Genomic DNA, 18,855 nt, shown 5'->3' with positions numbered 1-18,855 from the left:
CTTTTGTAAGGTTATGCCAACAATTGTAACATTCCACACACGAATGGTCAAAATAACATCATCATAAGTATTAATATCACATGTAAACATTGAAAGTGCTCATCAGACAGGTTAAGCACGAATTCAACTCTCAATCGAAAAAAACATATTACTCGAGCTAAACCAAAAAAATAATAAATTCCAATAAACTCAACCAATCGTTTCGAGTCATTCTGAACGCAACTCATTAACACCTCAAGTCGAGCTAACCATGGGGAGGCGATGTAGCCATCCATGTATAGTAGAAGCACATCGTATGGTATGGATGTAGCATATCATGTAGTCATACATAGTGTGTGATTGAACGAATCTAACATGAAACGACATGCGGCCTCTAAGGCGAGAGGAAAATATCATCGCCACGTATGCAACACAAGTAGCGCACAGACCCGAAAAAGATCTCCTCTTCTTCCTCTTCCTCTCTCTCTCCAAATCCCAAAATCTCACAACCAAAAAAAATCCCCCACTTCTTCTGCAACTCACTTTTTTTTTTTTTTTCCAGTAACAAAAATCAAGAATCTCTCAATCTTCTGCTTCAGATATTTTTTTTCATCTTGAACAGGTATGATTTTTATTTTTCAGATTTTTATTTTTATTTTTTTTATTTAATTTAAATTTTTTCAGCTAGATATTTTGCTGTTTTCTTCATTTTTATACTGAATAATAATATCAAATTATTGCTCTGATTAATTATTAATTTATAAGTTCGGTTTATTCATTTTTGGCTGTTAAATTGAGTATTACATAGATGATTGAAGTATGATTATTACTATTTTTGATTAATTATTTTTGTGATATTATGCAGAATTTTTGGGTGTGATTTGTAAAATATAGGAATCAAACGTTGAACATAGAGAAATTGATTGATAATTGAAGAAATCGGAAGGTTTGAAGCTAAAAATTGGGGTAATTGTTGTGATTTGTGAATAAGTAATTGCTGAAGAAGAAGGTATAATAGTACCTTTTCTGTTGAAATTGTAATCGAGAAAGAGAAGTAGCTCCCAACTGTAAGTATAAATTTATTTATGAAGAAACTGATTAAGTAAATTGGGAAGAACTTACTTCATTGTTCGATTGTTCGATGCTCGGTTCGGGATGCTGAATTATGAGATTCTAATCCTTGATTGGTAACGGCCTTCGGATTGAAGTTTGTAGTTGGGTTGAAACAATAACATTATTTTTCACAGAATAAGAGAAATGGGGACGGTTGATTATATGGCGCGTCCATCGGAAAGGTGGATTGATGGCCTTCAGTTCTCCTCTTTGTTTTGGCCACCACCACAAGATACACAACAGAGGAAGGTAGTGTCACTTTGCTCTAATTTGTATTTTAGTGCTTTAAATGTCATGTTATGTAATTTGTGTTTGATTTGTATTTCGTGTAAGTGTAAGGGTGTTGGTATGTTAATTTCGATACTTGGAGTTGATTATGGGACCTCTCATCCAATGGTTTGACTAGTTGAGCTTGGATAGTATGTGGATGTGGACAATGATCTTAAAGCAAACTTAGGTTGGCTAGGCTTATTAGTTTGCTACGATCAACACCATCCTGCTGATTTTTTATCTGATCAGTTTTAAACATATTATCAGTTGGACTTTGTGGAAAAGTAGAGATCGAGGTAATTGTTCGAGCTCCTAAGAGTAAAGGGGTCATGAAATGATTAGTTGTTTAGGTTGAGGTTAAATATGTATTGGTATGGCATCTGGCTGAATTATTGAAATAACAAGAAAGTACTATGCATAAACTATTGTTGAGTTGGTCAAGCTGAGTGGAAGCTGTCAGTAAGCAGATGAAGCTACTATTGCTACCATCATAGTTAGAATATATTCTTCATGCTTCCCCCTTTTTCTTCTCTCAGTTGGAATTTGCTGTAACTTTGAGAGTCAAGTAGAAATTATTGTTCCTATAGGGGCTTTATGATGACATCTTCTTACTACAGATTCAGTCTCACATGAGATCTCTAGAAATTCTTTTGTCTATTCCCTGGAACAATGACAATCAGCTTCAAGAGTTCAAGACATCTTATTTATCATGGAATACAGAAATTATTTGCAGCATGTTGGTGGTACGGAAATGAATAAGGCAACTATTGTCCAGAATTATTCAGTCTTGGAAATGCTTCTCTACTATTTACCAACTCAGGATTTGGAATATTGTGTCTTGCTCCATCGGATATCAGGACACTGTGAAATCTTATAGGATGGCACAGTAACCTGTTCGTGATCTCTTGCTAAACTTTTGTATTCATAGTTCCCTGGTCTGTGTCATGGTGATGCTGGTCTGCATACGAAATGTTTAGGTTTGTATATGTGATCTACAAATCTCCCAACAAGGCTTTAGCAAACGTCAGGATCATTGGCATACCCCTGTAAGAGCAGATAACTTCAACCGTTCAGCCAAGCCTTGATGATAAGCGAACATTTCAGTATATTCTCTTCCAAGCTAGGTTCCTAATATCTTGCAAGATATCAAGAATATATGTCTTTGACTTAGTGCAGTTTCTTGAGCATTTCAGCCTCAACCTATCAAGATAATACCCCCTTAATCTCAGGTCATTAATGATATAAGATCTGCCTAGAGCTTGATCGAAAATTCAAGTGTTTGTCTCAGTAATTCCAGACTAGCGGTACTGTTGAAGCCCATGATGCTAATGTGTGGACAATGCAATCTTGGTCTGATTAGGAAAAGCCAAGGCTTAAAAGAAACTTAGATTACTATACTGTCAACTTGCTGGAGACCAATTAAGATCAAGCCTGGTCCTTTTTAATTTGCAAGCTTATTCTAGTTGAGCTTCTGAGCGTCCCATAGGATTGATATGAGGTTGCATCTTGACTTCATCTATAAACCCATGGCTCATGAAGAAAAGCTTTGCTGGTATCTATCTGATATATAGCAGGGGCACACAAGACTTACCCAGCATCATTCTATAGAACGTCAATCTCTTGTCATACATTTATGCTTTAACATATTCCTGGTATAATGCATAGGCAGGCCTGTAGATTCCAGGCAGCGGCATCATAGACCACTAGATCTATGCAGATATCTGGTACTTGGAATAAATATTCCTGGTCAGAATTGCATAGCACTTACAGTCAAACTCTAATGATCTAACCCCAGCCAGTGACCCAATTAGCAGTGAGAAACCTATTCTAGATGGCTAACCATGTGATAAAAATATTTTTTTGAGCTTTATCATTTTGTTTTTTATGCTTTCTCCAGTGGACGTAAAAAACTTACTTGGCATGTCATATAGAGCATCAACAAAATATTTCCTAATTATTTTTGGTGCTATTGCTTGATTATTATGAATTTTTGAATTATAACATTGTTGATGTTTTTAATATTTATATTCTTACCAAATTGATTTTGTCCCTTCCAACTTGACTGAATTCCTTGTTTCATTTCAGCTCTTTCAAATGCTTATCTGATTTTTTTCGTTTCCCTTTCCCCCCCTCTTAGGCTCAAATCACAGCTTACGTTGAGTATTTTGGACAATTCATATCAGAACAGTTTCCAGAAGACATTGCTGAGGTATTTTCCTGCAGCTTTTGCAGATACAAAATGATCACTAAACCCTATTTTTATATTCAATAAAATGATTCTACTCCTTTTATATGACTTTTTCTTTCAGAGCTTACTAACCATTTTATATGCCTTTCTCTATCTATTCAGTTGATTCGGATTCGTTACCCAGCTCATGAAAAACGTCTATTTGATGATGTCCTTGGTAATAGTTTACCTTTCTATACCTTTTTATACCTTTTGGTTGATGTGATTGTATTTAGAATGATTAATCTTTATTTTTTTTTGTTGAGGAAAGGCATTAACTTGTGCTTATGATGATGCCAGCTACTTTTGTCCTCCACCATCCAGAGCATGGGCATGCTGTTGTTCTTCCTATCATTTCTATTATTATTGATGGGACTCTAGTATATGATAAGGATCGACCTCCATTTGCCTCTTTCATTTCTCTGTTCTGCCCAAATGACGAGGTACATGCGCCAAACTTTTTTATGAGCTTTTCTTGCATGATTTCGTTTCCATGGTGCTGTATATTTCTTCTTGACACTAACTAAGGAGCCTTTCAGTTCCATGACTAGAAGTGTAGAACTGAGGGCATGCATCAATAGTTTTTCATTTGTCAAATTAGTAATGTAATCTCCTAGTTGAAGAAAATTGTTAATTCTCATCGATTTTGCAGAATGAATATTCTGAGCAGTGGGCACTAGCATGCGGAGAGATACTGCGAATTTTAACTCACTATAATCGTCCAATATACAAAGTTGAGCGAAAGCAAAGTTCAAAAGATTGTACCACCAGTATAAATAGTGCTACTTGCAGCAAAGCTTCTGTTGCCAAACCGTCTTGTTCTTCTTCTGCTCATAGTGAAAAAAGACCTTCAAGGCCTTTGTCCCCTTGGATTACTGACATATTACTTGCAGCCCCTCTTGGTATTAAAAGTGATTACTTTAGATGGTATGTACTTCAGTTGAGTTCTTGAACGATTCGGTTACTCAGTTTTTGAATTAATGTGTAGTTTTTGTGAATTTGTACATTCGATTTGGATGCCTAGATTTGATGCATGTAGCAGATTGATCTCTAGATTTGAGCTTTAAGTAAAATACAAACTTTAAAGTGAAATTATGAGTTATAATTCTTATCATGTTTATCTGTTAACAGATAATAGCTCAAGAAAAAATTTAAAAAATTTCGGCCTTTCTTAGTAGAATATCTATATGAAAAATAATTTTCTTTCGGAAATGATAGAAAATTGATAGCTATTAATTTGAAAACTTAGATATGATGATATCAGATAACCATCACTTTCAGGGTTGGAGTTAAGATCTGATCTAATATTAGATATCAAGTTAATTATTGACTTTTTTTTATTTTTCCATTTTTCTTTCTTTTTTTTTTTTTTTTTTTTTTTTTGGGGGGGGGGGGGGGGGGGCGGCTGTGTGAGGGTTTTGCAGCTGAGTCATGAACATTCCCACTCATTTTTACAAACTGGATTTGTGTGTGTGTGTGTGGGTTGGGGAGGTTGACAGACCGGCTTTGGGTAAGAGTGTGGTTTGGGGGGGGGGGGGGGGGAGATGGAGGAGATTATTGAGTGACTAGCATGCTACCTCAACCTGATAATTTTTGTTATCTGCTGTGCTCTTCCATTTAAATGGCTGAATGTTTGTCAAATTTGTAATGGGCATACATGATTTGTATGAATGTTGTAAGTGCTTTAATTTGAATTCGCTGGAAGTTAATTTGCATGGATGTACATGTAAATTAAATTATGTTTCCCTCCTGAATCTTTTGGAATAATTATAGGTGTGGTGGTGTTATGGGAAGGTATGCTGCTGGAGAACTCAAACCGCCTATGATTGGTAAGTCAAAGTTTTTTAGAAGGAGATCTCTCTTTTGAGATTTTCCTGTTTTTCTTTCCATCTTCAGTAAGTGCATTATTGTGACTCTTGAACTGGCCATGATTATGCTACTGAACACATGTATGGCTTATGTACCTACTGATAATTTGATATAATTAAATAATACAAGTAGATGATCCTGAAGCATGCAATATAATTATACAATTACCTTTTAGCTTGAAATAGTGATGGGGCTGTGTGGAAGTTGGGTCAATTAATAATTAATAACTATAGCAGCATTTGTGCTCCTTTCTGTTTGTTTCTGAAAATGTAAAAGTTAAAAATTAAGGTCTCTCTTCCAAGCTCATTAATCCATGCTGAATGATTTATCAAGCAAAACTACATGTATACACATTTTTTCACTATCTAATCTTCAGTCCTTTGCTTAGTTTGCTGGTGCTGAAGATGCCATACATAAAATGATAAAAGTACTTATAAGAATTTTATATGATTTTTTTTCAAAAATTGATCCCACTTCGCTTTGTTTGCTGGTATATGCAGAGCAATGTTGAGAATAAGGAAAAAAAAAAGCTGATGAAAATTACTTTAAATTTTTTTGATACTTTTGAATGCCAAGTATTTTTTGTCCAACTCCAAACAGAGTTTAACAAAATTTTGCTTGAGATCATGGAATTAAAGCAAAACCTATTGCATGATACGCCAACTCTAGATTTCTAAAGATTTTATGTTTACGGGGCGTATTTTACAGCTTCTTTCTTTTGGCCAAGTTGAATAAAATTCTTACACTTGATTCATGAAATAAAATACTCATTTGCTAAAACCATGCATCTAGGGCACAAACTAAAAAATAATTGTTACTGCAAAAAGATAATAGCAAAACAAAACATGTTACAGTTCTTATGTGTCCCGCACAAAGTTACAATTCTAGCTAACCAACTATTAAAACTAAAGCCCAAAACATGTTTGACTGGATTTTTGCATGACCTTTATACATTTCATAGAGTAATAAGAAAATCTTGTTTGCGGACAATTTTTATTCATCTAAGTGATTTTCTTGTTCACCAAATAATGAATGTTTTCCAATCGAATATACATTTGTCATTACAGTTGTACATTTTTTTTTATCTATAAAATTTGTCATTACAGTCTTTACAAACAGTTTCATAGTAAATTGTGAGACATAACACCAAGAACAAGCATAATTTACTAGCCTAAAAATTTACCAGGTTAAGCTTATTGAACATGATAATTATTCAGGTTGTCAAATGCTGTCTTTCCCTGCCTTTTAAAACTATGAGTAATCTCTTATGAATAGTGTTGAGACTATTATGCCCCTAAATATGTTTATTTACGTATTTACCCCTTTTAAAAGTATGACCACACTTTATGAATAGTGTTGAGACGATTATGTCCCTAAAATATTTATTTACATATTTGCCCTCATTAATGTTAATTGTTTTTTTTAACTCTTAAAAATAACATGTGGACATTTATACCCATAAAAATATCCGTTTACATTTTTTCCCCTAGTTAACGCTAATAACAATGCCAAATCAAAAGAACTTCTGGATATGGCTAGCTATGGTGCGTGCGTTGGCCGCCCTAGTTATATACAAAATTTACATTCAACATCATTCATTCTCCTGTCTCATGCATATCCTTTTCTCCCTTCTAATGCATCAGCCTACCCTCCTCTCTCACTCATAGCTCCATCACTAGGGTGATGAAAGAGTATTTGATACCATTACCTACCTAGAAAGGAACAAAAATAAATTTATTATATTTTCCATTTGTCCTATTTTGAGTTTTAACAGCAGCCAAATAATGGCTAAAGTTGACGTACTCTAATGTTTGTTGCATGGATTTTCCTTTGGCTAGTAGGAGAGTCCTTGCAATGAAATGTGATTAAGTTTTAACTGTATATCAGCTAGGTTAAAATCTTCACCTAATAATTGAGGGATAGGAGTGTCTTCTATTGTAATCTTTATCTCTTCTATTGCTGTGAGAAGTACCTTAGCAAAACATGGAGTAAGTTCTGGCTACCTTTCCTTCCTGCAGCTTCTTCTCGTGAAAATGGGAAGCATCCTCAGTTAATGCCGTCAACTCCTCGTTGGGCTGTTGCAAATGGTGCTGGTGTTATATTAAGTGTCTGTGACGAAGAAGTCACGCGATATGAGACTGCTAGTTTAACAGCTGTTGCAGTTCCTGCCCTTCTGCTTCCTCCTCCAACAACAGCTTTGGATGAGCATCTAGTTGCTGGTTTACCTGCACTTGAACCATATGCACGTTTGTTTCATCGGTAAATTATTGACCTAAGAACTCACTGATTGATTCCTTTTTAGTACAATTTTCTTTTAATATTTATCTGGTTTTCTTTTTTTCCTTTAATTGCAAAAGGTATTATGCAATCGCTACACCAAGTGCCACTCAGAGATTGTTGCTTGGACTTCTTGAAGCACCACCATCATGGGCTCCAGATGCACTTGATGCTGCAGTACAACTTGTGGAACTTCTTCGGGCAGCTGAAGATTATGCAACTGGAATGAGAGTAAGATCACGTTCCATATGACTTTACCTACTACACATGATCTTTTTTGTCTTCCATTGTTCTGGTGATGCGATGGACTCCATTACTGTTTTCCTAAACTTGGTTGTTGGTGACTTTTAATTATTCTTATCCAAAATGATAAACGCTGCCACGCTGGAATTTTATAGAATAAATATATATTTTTTCATAAATATGGAATTAAATTTTAGAGTTTTCTTAAACAAATAAAAATATATGACTAATAGTTTATGAGGATGTACTCTTTAAGAGGCGTTTGGTATGAATATTGGAAACGGAATGGAAAGGTAACAAATAGAAGAAGGGAAAGGAATCATTTAACCATTACCTTTTCATTTGTTTGGTTTAACCATGGAAAGGAATCACTTAACCTAACTTTCTTTGTTCATGTTTGAGGAGGGTAAGGGTAATTGTTACCTTAGATTTTGGAGAGGTAATAAATAGGTGGAAACCATTACCCCTAAGTAATGGTAATTGTTTCTCTAACCTTCTAACCAAACACTTGGTAATGGTAATGGTAATGGTAATGGTTTGATTGATTCCGTTTCCAAGCAAAAAAAGCTCTTACGAAACATGCTCTAAGTAGATAAGAAATCTTGTCAAGGGGTTGGTACATAATGCACTTGCTATGCCGTAAACTTATAAGCAATAGCTCCCTGACCAATATTGTGATTGCGGTTATATATATCTGTGATCTCATTGTGATTGTCAATATGGGGTGTATGCACATTTATACCTTACTTTAGTTGTTTCAATCATTGCTACACACAGCAGTGGATGACTTAAAATTGCTCAAGGACAAAAGTCCAAAGTAGAAATCATTTTGTCTTGTATTTGAGGATTTAGCTTTTTTCATGACCATGCGAGTTAGATTAATTTTGACCTCTAGATAAGAGGATGAAGTGCTCATTATTTTCTTTGTTATAATCATAGTTGTAACAGTGAGATCGACAATTCTTCTTCATTTGTTGATTAAGCTGTGGCTTGAATTTCTTAAGTTATTTCCCCTTCGAATTATTTTCACACCATTTTGCTGATGGTAAAATCAACTGTAGTGCACAAGGCTGAGTATTATGCTAGGCACCTAAATAAAATTTGGTTCGAAAAGATAAAGTTCTACTTAATCCCCCCCCCCCTCCCAATGACACGACTTATTTTGGTCTTCTGAATTATCTGATCAGAATAGAATTATGTACTTTTTAGAAAGAATTATGCATAGACTTGGAAATTCCCCTCATCCGCAGCCTACTACTCTAATAGTTGGAGAAAGCATAAGGCTCCGACACCTTTGTCATTAGATCTCCCCAGAAAGCCCTATAATTTACTCAAATGTTGGGGTTACAAACTTTGTGTGAGTTCTGTGTCTTTTGATAGGCTTAAAATTTATGATAATTCTGTAAACTTGGTAATGTTAGAAAGTGCATTTTCTCCAAATGGAGAGTCATCTTTTACTGCTGCTTGAGTTAGCTAAATGCATTTGGAGTAGGCTGATTACGGTAGTGAGTATTGTGAGGGTCATCTCCATTTAATTTATTATTTGTATACGCAATTTGTGAGATTTGGGTGAAAAGGGGGCTAAATAGTAATCCAGTTGTATCAATAAAAGACTCTTTCTCCTCTATTGATGCATAAATTCCTTTTAACTTATTGAATTCAGGTTCTCTCATCTTGCCCAAATCCAACCTGTTACCATAAAATACCACTTTGTGCTATAGATTGTTTAAATGTGTCTGTAACGCGCAGCATCCAGACATTACCCTCTATGTTAGTCTTTGTGTTTGTGTCATACATAATTGTTGTCCCATATATTCTGAATCCAGTCATTAACCTCTTATGTTAGTCTTTGTGTTTGTATCATACATAATTGTTGTCCTAAATATCCTGCATCCGGTCATCACCCTCTTTGTTAGTCTTTGTGTTTGTATCATACATTCGCTCATAATGTTGTCCTAAATATCCAAATATCCTGTCATAAAGGACCTGTATACTACATATACCTGCTAACTTGAATTTTGGGGGATGAAAGTAAAGTATGATGGCATAAGCGCAGTGCTTCAATAAAATCACTTATAGTGAGCACGTTGAATCACTTGGAAGTTCTGAACAAAGGTATATAAGTTGTATGTGCAGTTGTGCACGTCAACAAAGTTTCTATAACTCTATAAGGAAGTTTCTTGGAGTGATACTAATGCCCTTTTTAAAAAATTGTGCAAAATTTCCCTTGGTATCATATGGTTTCTTCAGCCTCTTTATTTTTTCTTTGGGTATGTAATGCTTTAACTGGTACGTGCTGTAATCGAGACATGTCAATTCGATGTATGTGGGCTTCTTTATCTGTCAATGCTACTTCTTATCTATGTATGCCTTACTTTTGTGCAGTTGCCAAGAAACTGGATGCATCTACATTTTCTGAGAGCTATTGGCATAGCAATGTCTATGAGAGAAGGTATTGCCGCTGATGCTGCAGCAGCATTGTTGTTTCGTATACTTTCTCAGCCTGCCTTGCTTTTTCCACCATTGAGACAAGTTGAAGGGGTTGATGTCCAGCATGAACCTTTGGGTGGTTATATCTCATGCTACAGAAAGCAGGTAATATATTTATCTTAATTTGGATGACCCAGGGTGGTGTTGGTTTTTTTTTTTGGTAAAAGAGGAAGAACATCTGGTGAATAGTTTTCTAAAATAGTGTCTACATTGGTAACTATTGTATTCTTCCAAACATCCCATAACGTATCATAGAACCTCGTCTTCCTTGAAGATACCGTCTGATTGTCTTGACTGGGGCTCTTTTTTTTTTTTTTTTGTTACCAGATAGAAATGCCTGCTGCTGAAGCTACTATTGAAGCCACTGCACAGGGCATTGCATCAATGCTTTGTGCCCATGGTCCAGAGGTGGAATGGAGAATTTGTACCATATGGGAAGCTGCTTATGGTTTGATACCATTAAGCTCTTCAGCTGTTGATCTTCCTGAAATAATAGTTGCTACACCATTGCAGCCCCCCCTATTGTCATGGAACTTGTACATACCTCTCCTTAAAGTATTGGAGTATCTGCCTCGAGGAAGCCCATCCGAAGCATGTCTTATGAAAATATTTGTGGCTACTGTTGAAGCAGTTCTACGGAGAACATTTCCGTTTGAGTCATCTCCGGAAGAAAATCGAAGATCAAGATACAGTTCTGAAGCAGGCCCAGCATCCAAAAACCTAGCTGTGGCCGAGCTCCGCACCATGGTTCATTCATTGTTCTTGGAATCATGTGCTTCTGCAGAGCTTGCTTCTCGATTGCTATTTGTGGTGCTAACTGTCTGTGTTAGTCACGAAGCTCACAGAAATGGGAAAAGTTCGAGGGGTGAGGATAACTATGCTGAACACACTACCAAACACTCAGAATCAAGTCAATCCAGCCCTTCAAGATCAAGGAATTCTAAGAGACAGAGAGAACCCAGAAGTAAGAAATCCAAAAAACAAGGTCCTGTTGTGGCATTTGATTCTTATGTGCTGGCTGCTGTTTGTGCTCTATCCTGTGAACTTCAGCTGTTTCCTTTGATTGCAAATATGTCTGATCCTTCAATATCTAAAGATTCAGCTAATATTGCCAAGCCTGTCAAATTAAATGGTACATCTCATGAATTCAAGGAAGGTGTTGACTCTGCGGTCCGTCATACTCGTAGAATTTTGGCAATTCTGGAAGCTTTATTTTCACTGAAACCATCAACCATTGGCACATCATGGGGTTACAGTTCAAATGAAATAGTTGCTGCTGCTATGGTTGCTGCCCACATTTCTGAATTATTCAGGCGATCAAAGGCTTGCATGAATGCCCTTTCTATCTTAATGCGTTGTAAATGGGATAATGAAATTCACACCAGGGCATCTTCACTTTATAATCTAATTGATATCCACAGAAAAGCAGTTGCATCTATTGCCAACAAGGCAGAACCACTAGAAGCTCATCTATCCCAAACACCAGTGTGGAGGGGTCCACCAATTGTTGCCAATCGAAGAAAACAAAATGATTGTGGAGGGACTGTCTCTTTTCAATCAGAAGTGCCATCATCACTAATATGTGAAGATTCTTCCCATTCAAAGAATTTACTAAATTGTGGGAAGGCTATATACACAGACGATGATGCTGGAAATATAGCGGGTAAAAGGGTTGCGAACTTCCAATTTGATGCCTCAGATTTGGCTCATTTCCTTACTATGGACAGGCATATAGGTTTAAATTGCAGTGTACAAATTTTTCTGCAATCAGTACTTGAAGAGAAGCAAGAACTTTGCTTCTCAGTTGTTTCACTCCTTTGGCACAAGTTGATTGCATCACCTGAAACTCAACCTAGTGCAGAAAGTACCTCTGCACAGCAAGGATGGAGACAGGTATGCATGTCCAAATTCTACAATAATAAGTCTCTGTTTTAAGTAGAAGAACTTGGATACTATTTGTCAGAAACTTATCTTCTCAGTTCCCTACCGACTCTATATTATTACTTCCCTATTCTGCATCATTATCTCCCATGTCACCTTATAACTACCATTTACCTCATCAAGTTTGTTTCCGTGATGTGAATTTTCACTTGTTAGCCTGCGTTACCTTTTTTTTTTTTTTTTTTTTTGAGTAAGCCTGCGTCACCTTATTTAGCAGTACATTGCAAAATAAAATTTTCGAAATTAGTATGCGATATTAAAATTATATCAACATAGTGATAACTTTTCTATATGGATTGCCCTTCCATCTTACATTTTGTTGATACAGGTTGTTGATGCACTATGCAATGTTGTATCTGCATCACCCGCTAAAGCAGCAGCAGGGATTGTTCTTCAGGTTCAATTTCTACTCCATTGCTATGCATTTTAAAAAAAAATAAATAAAATTGATTTGGACAATAGAAGAGTGGGGCCAAACTCACCAATATTCTGTTGCCTGATATTTAATTAGGCATTTTTAATATCCTAAGATTCCTATCAAAAATATTAAATTTATGGGTGTTGAACATGCCTCAAATTATGATCTTGTTCGATACAAATACATTTTATTTAGTAACCTTTTTTTTTTTATTTGTTTATTTTGGTCAGGCTGAAAGGGAGTTACAGCCCTGGATTGCCAAGGATGATGATCAAGGACAGAAAATGTGGAAGATTAACCAGCGAATTGTAAAGCTAATGGTGGAATTGATGAGAAATTATGATACCCCCGAATCACTTGTCATACTGGCAAGTGCTTCAGATCTTCTTTTGCGTGCGACGGATGGGATGCTTGTTGATGGAGAAGCTTGCACTCTTCCTCAGTTGGAGGTAAAAAATCGGAAAGTTCTAAAGATTAAAAAGCCTGCTTTCACTTGCTTTAATTTCCTTTTTTCCCATTATCTTCATTAAACCTATGTTTCAATAAACCTATGTTTCATTTTACTCGTTGCTATGTTATTATGTTTCAGAAATCGTCTTGTGCTGTAATTATGAATACTATTAAAACTTTCAAAGTGTAGTGATATCTAGGAAGTGCATACAAACAAAGACTTATGTGACATAGTAAAAATTGGGTGGTTTTTGCTGTTACATCTAAGAGATGCAAGAATTAGTAAGATGATTATAATATTAAACTGTAATGTCTGATGAACTTTATTGTATTATGCTGACTTTTTGACAGCTGCTAGAAGCAACTGCCAGGGCAGTTCAATCAGTGCTGAAATGGGGAGAGTCTGGATTAGCTGTTGCAGATGGCCTCTCCAATCTTTTAAAGGTATAAGTTTACCTAGATTATTTACTTCAAACGGATATGATGCACTCAAGGAAAAGTTACATGATTTCAATTTTTATTGATAGCTTATGAATGGGATCGTACCCTTGCCCCCAGGAGAAAGACATTGTGCCTTGTTGGAGGATCTATTTTGAGTTTTTGACCGATTTTGTTTGCTCCTTTTTGCAGTGCCGCCTACCAGCTACTATAACATGCCTCTCTCATCCAAGTGCACATGTCCGTGCTTTAAGCACTTCTGTTCTCCGAGATATACAGCAGAACGGATCTGTAAAATTTGGTTTTCAACAAGAAAATAGAAATGGTATCCATGAATCTCCCTTTCAATACTTGCATTTAGGGATCATTGACTGGCACACAGATATTGAAAAGTGTTTGACGTGGGAGGCTCATAGTCGACTAGCACGAGGAAAGACTATTGAGTATCTTGACACGGCAGCCAAGGAACTAGGGTGTACAATAACCATCTGACATCCTTTTTACTATCTTCTCAGTTCCTACTCTGTTATTTGTTTGAGAAAACAGAGGAAAATTTAATCCTGACAGCCATCCAGGCAATTGATTCGTAGGTGGATAGGTCTTCTAGCACAATGATGTAAAACTCGTTTCATTTGTAGTTCAATGTGCTAGTATATCCAAGTAAAATGCTACATGTATTGTGAGACGGGGTGACACAGCAACGAGGTAATCATAGTCTCAATACCTGCTTTGCTGCAGGTTAGATTTGTCTCTAGGTGACTTGTTATCAAGGAGAAAAACTAGGAGTCAGAAGGGAACATTTCCTTCAACAGCCACGAGCCAATTACATTGTTATTTCCTCAGTCGTGTCTCACTCCGTTGTAAAATATGGCCATGAAAAGAGAGTTCAAGAACCATTTGTGGCAGGGTAAAAATGGCAAGTAGTTGTATAAATACAGTTAATATGGTGTCTGACTTTCTTTTTTTCATTTTTTCCCACTGTTAGTAGCACATGAACAATTCTGTATGGAGTTGATACGAGAGTACCAAGTAATTTGATGTCTTCTCAAATTTAATTTCTATGCCTAATTAAAGTACTTGTATAATAGTGTGGTTTACAATGAAGCACGCCGCATCCCTGTTGGTATGTATTCTTCTTGTGTTCCATCCAGCTTAACCTACATTCTCATTCCGACGACAATGAATTTAGTGAATGATGAGGTCCTCGCCAAAAGGTTCTGGGTTTGCTGAGAATTGACTACAACTACAAGGAAGAGCTATTAAAAGCCGCCAATAAATTTAAGGAACACTCATACGATAGTTTTTCAAATATGGATTCGGGGCTAAAATAGAAGTTTGGGTCTTTTACTATCCTAGCTCTTCTCAGTTTGTTAGGTCATACTTTTGCTTTTGCCTTAAAGAGTCAAAGTTCAGTGGATTCCATTTATTGATAAGAAAAGCATATTCATGTGATATTTTGATAAACTAGTCGTTGGAGCACGCGCGATGCGCGTGCTCCCCCGACGGCTCGATAAAGAAATTTGTGAATTTGGAGAAATGTAGTCATATATATATGTGTATGTTTAAGTTGTCTGATTATAAGTGTTGCTTGTAAGCTATGATCGTTAGTATAGTTTATTGAGAAAAGGGGAGACAAAAAATAAAGGAAAAGAGGAAAAGAAAGACATAGCATATCAGGTGTTTTGTGTGTGTGCATGAACAAATGTACTAATTTAATAATGATGCAGATTTGTGGACCAAAGACTAATTTCAGGGAACCAATGATAGCAAGGGATGAAAAATGTTGTTAGGTTAATTGCCAGAACTTTGGTGTCAAGTTTATTGTATCTTTTTATGCTTTAGTTTGCTGTTTATTTGACAAAAAATAAAGGAAAAGAGGAATTCTGGCATTGTGCAGATCGGTTATTATCTTTCATTATGATGTAAGAGGAATTCTAGTTTACATTGTGTTTATCTGTTTTAAGTGCAAAACTATGAATACAGATTCATAAGCAGGATGATATTAGGATAAAACTTGTTCGTGCAGGAGTAAAGTATTAAGTTTGTGATGAGAATGGTAATGAAGTAATTTGTTTCAGTGTTTTAGTGGTTTAGAGTTTCATTGTTCTATGAAGCTGAATATGCAAGGTAAGGGAACTTACTGTCAGAAAGATATCACAAATGAGTAGATTTGGAAATGTAAACTGCAACATTCTGCTGTTTGTTGTTTCACTCGAAAGAAGTGGAAGTTAAAATGCACAATGGTCATAAGAAAGGAAGACTAAAAGGAACATAAAAAATAGGAGCATTATTTTAATTAAGGTAGAAATGTTGTTGAAAAATGTAATAAACACTGCTATATAGGATAGCAAAACACATAACTATGAAACTAAAGGTGAAGGTGGGAAATTATAACAACTTAATTCATATTATATATATAGGCATCCTGATTTAAGGATGCAAATAGATACAACATAGTGACCTGATAGTTCTTTCAATTTCTGACTGCTAGCATTACTATGTACAAGCAAAATACTACAGTTCTGCTAAGAGGAAGCGTCTAAGACAGTGCTGCTACTAAACATCAGTAGTACCTACATATCCTTAGTACTATATACATAGTTGATGTTTATAGGGAACACAAGATGTCCAAAATGTTCCTTTTAAACATGCACAAGCTACTTCAAATTTAATAAACTTTCACATCATAGTTCCTGATTCCCACTAATACCTTAATAGCAAAAGATGATAACTGCATATATATATTCTAGGTAGCCTTCATTCGGGAATTGCCTTGTTGCTTCTGGATTATTCTTTGCTCTCTGAACCTTCTTTCTCAGCAGTGTCCTTAAAAAGTGCTGTACATAATTAGCAATGCAATCAGCGGACCTGTATCTGAAAGCAACACAGTACTAACCTAACAGAATGACCTGTGCTCTGAAGTATAGTTCCTAGTTCTGCATTTTTTTCAGCTAAGCAACTTTTTATCACAGTCTAACCCCTGTAAGTGTGTGAAATCATATCCTAATTTCATTAATATTTATTTAGGTATATACGCAACCCTGCCATTTTGAGCAATATTATCCGTTCACAACCTTAATACATGAATTCTCCTTAGTTCTTTTCTTAAATATTATTATCATTACAACAATTTATGATACAATGCACCAAATTTAAGAAATAATTAAATCTAGCAACTCTAAAAAAGCTAAGCTATAAAAAATTACACTACACTGCACAAGCTGCTAAATGCACCAAACAATAATGCTAAAAACATATATAAGAACACAATTCCAGATAGCTAAGCGACATCATGAACTCATAAAGCCCGGTAAGAAGTATATACAAAAAAAAGTACATGCCAGAAACAAAAGAGATACCTTCACAGATCTCCTAACCCCAACAGAACAAGCAACTCTGCAACAGCAGACCCACAAGCAATGCAATCAGCAAGCCTGTAACCCGGAAAAAACACAAATTTAAACCGGGGACAAATAAACTCCAAAAACAGTGGAAATAGAAGCTGTTCTTTTAAAATACAATTAGGCAAAGCATACAGCTAATATGTAACAGATCAATTTAGAACAAATAATCAATAAGCTCTTGGAATCTATACGCCATAATCAAAGCAGAGGCAAAACAGCTATCACCCACACAAACAATCTAGATCAAATTACGGGTAAACTGTCTAAATTTATTAATAATAATTTCATAAATTCAAAGTCCTATTTGTCAGGGATTCAAAATTTGTAGTCCAAATTACATCTGCGAGATCATAAAGAAACCAAAATATAATGAAACCACCTCTCAAAAGAATACCTATGCACAGGAAACTCAGATAGCTCAAAGGCAAAGAGAATTTGTAATTGAGCACAAATAAACCACCACATCCAAAAACAAACCCACCCCTCAGGCTATATACAGGCCACGTCAAATGCAAGCACAGCGAAGTCATCCCTTAGTCTTCTAAAACTATTATTTTTTAATTTTTCAGGAAAAGGACACTGGAGTAGAGCCCCAAGTAAGGCAGTCCAAACCAAAAACCATACATCACCGACTATAACCTCCTAATCCTTAATTCAGAAACAAAAAACCAAACCTAAAACAGAACATAATACAATAACCCAAGCCTACCAATCAAAGGCACGACAACAAGCTAACCAAGAAAAACATACCAGCCATTCCTGCACAGGCAGCCGGACGAAAGCAGCCTACTCCCGCACCTGAGCATCCCAACCGCAAACTCCCAAAACAAGAGCGATACAAACCAAAGCAAAGGCTAAATCAACACAAAAGCAAGTCAGAACCAACTCTGGTAAGGAAAAGCAACAACAACAGCTGTCATTGGAATCAACGCCACGTGACCAAACAGGGGCAAAACCGTCAGTTCCTTGAATTCAAGGGCACCTCTGTAATAACACCAGCAGGAACTATTCATAAGCTACAGTTAAAATTTTGCATTTTTATAAGGTTTAAGGATAGGTTCATTAAAAGACACTTTGTATATTATATATATATATATATATATATATATATATATATATATATATAATTAATGCACAATTTTCAAAAAAAAAAAGTTCACAATCAAAAATGTTTTTTTTAGATATCCTAAAAGAAATGGGTGTAAACAATAAGGGTGGAAGGAAGTACAAATTAGGAGTGTTTCTACAGAAATCCGATGACCCAAATCCAAGATCCGAAACTCGAGTGTATAACCCGTTCTGCTCCTATCGGCCAAACAAGAACCTACACACAGGGAAGAGATTAGCTAGCCCCGGGGTGAATCCGGGGATAACCACTCCAAAGATTAAGTCAGCAAGTGTTTATAGAAAGAAGAAAGAGATTATTTAGAGAGAGAAAGTAGTGAGAGAGAGAGAGAGAGAGAGAGTAATAAATGCTACCTTCTTTATGAGGTAAAACCAGATTATTTATAGGTTGATTAAGTGACGGGTGGCAGTTTAATAGGCAAAGTAATTTTTTCCACGTGTCAAACGTGAGAACGACACGTGTCAGCTGCTTGTATGCCGATATGTATGCTTTATATATAAATGCCGATATTAACAAGAATTATTGATGAACCGGACTCAAATAGTATATCGGCCTATAAAACAATATCGGCCTGTCATACAATATCGGCCTTAATATAAATGTTATATAA

General features: G+C 35.9%; 1 protein-coding gene and 1 long non-coding RNA gene across 3 annotated transcripts; one reads left to right on the top strand and one right to left on the bottom strand.

Moving 5' to 3' along the window:
• The first annotated feature begins 405 nt into the window (after positions 1 to 405).
• LOC145639110 (protein GIGANTEA-like) lies at positions 406 to 14,770 on the top strand. Of its 2 annotated transcripts, XM_081690269.1 has the most exons (16): positions 406 to 601; positions 845 to 1,046; positions 1,227 to 1,341; positions 3,500 to 3,571; positions 3,713 to 3,767; positions 3,890 to 4,032; positions 4,242 to 4,516; positions 5,363 to 5,418; positions 7,477 to 7,717; positions 7,816 to 7,966; positions 10,364 to 10,573; positions 10,796 to 12,361; positions 12,738 to 12,806; positions 13,058 to 13,276; positions 13,629 to 13,721; positions 13,908 to 14,770. In XM_081690269.1, exons 3-16 carry the CDS (start codon positions 1,237 to 1,239, stop codon positions 14,205 to 14,207), a joined length of 3,555 nt encoding a protein of 1,184 aa, XP_081546395.1. In that variant the 5' UTR covers positions 406 to 601; positions 845 to 1,046; positions 1,227 to 1,236; the 3' UTR covers positions 14,208 to 14,770. The 2 variants fall into 2 exon arrangements, with proteins under 2 accessions (XP_081546395.1, XP_081546393.1); XM_081690267.1 differs by having other exon boundaries at positions 845 to 1,341.
• A 1,382-nt stretch (positions 14,771 to 16,152) lies between these two features.
• On the bottom strand, positions 16,153 to 18,177 carry LOC145637993 (uncharacterized). The gene is made up of 3 exons (XR_014114574.1): positions 17,870 to 18,177; positions 17,075 to 17,149; positions 16,153 to 16,552 (listed from the first exon to the last, which is right to left on the bottom strand). It is a non-coding gene; the product is annotated as an uncharacterized LOC145637993 (long non-coding RNA).
• Positions 18,178 to 18,855: the final 678 nt, after the last annotated feature.

The sequence above is a fragment of the Chenopodium album genome, chromosome 7 (genome assembly GCF_948465745.1).
Source record: "Chenopodium album chromosome 7, dcCheAlbu1.1, whole genome shotgun sequence".
NCBI classification, from domain to species: Eukaryota; Viridiplantae; Streptophyta; class Magnoliopsida; order Caryophyllales; family Amaranthaceae; genus Chenopodium; species Chenopodium album.
This window is presented reverse-complemented; position numbering and strand designations above follow the sequence as displayed.

Excerpts from the sequence above, each read along its gene's own strand:
- LOC145639110 (XM_081690269.1), top strand. The coding sequence starts at position 1,237 with ATGGGGACGGTTGATTATATGGCGCGTCCATCGGAAAGGTGGATTGAT. Across the intron at positions 4,033-4,241 it reads TGTTCTGCCCAAATGACGAG|AATGAATATTCTGAGCAGTG; the intron begins GTACATGCGCCA and ends TCGATTTTGCAG. Across the intron at positions 5,419-7,476 it reads ACTCAAACCGCCTATGATTG|CTTCTTCTCGTGAAAATGGG; the intron begins GTAAGTCAAAGT and ends TCCTTCCTGCAG.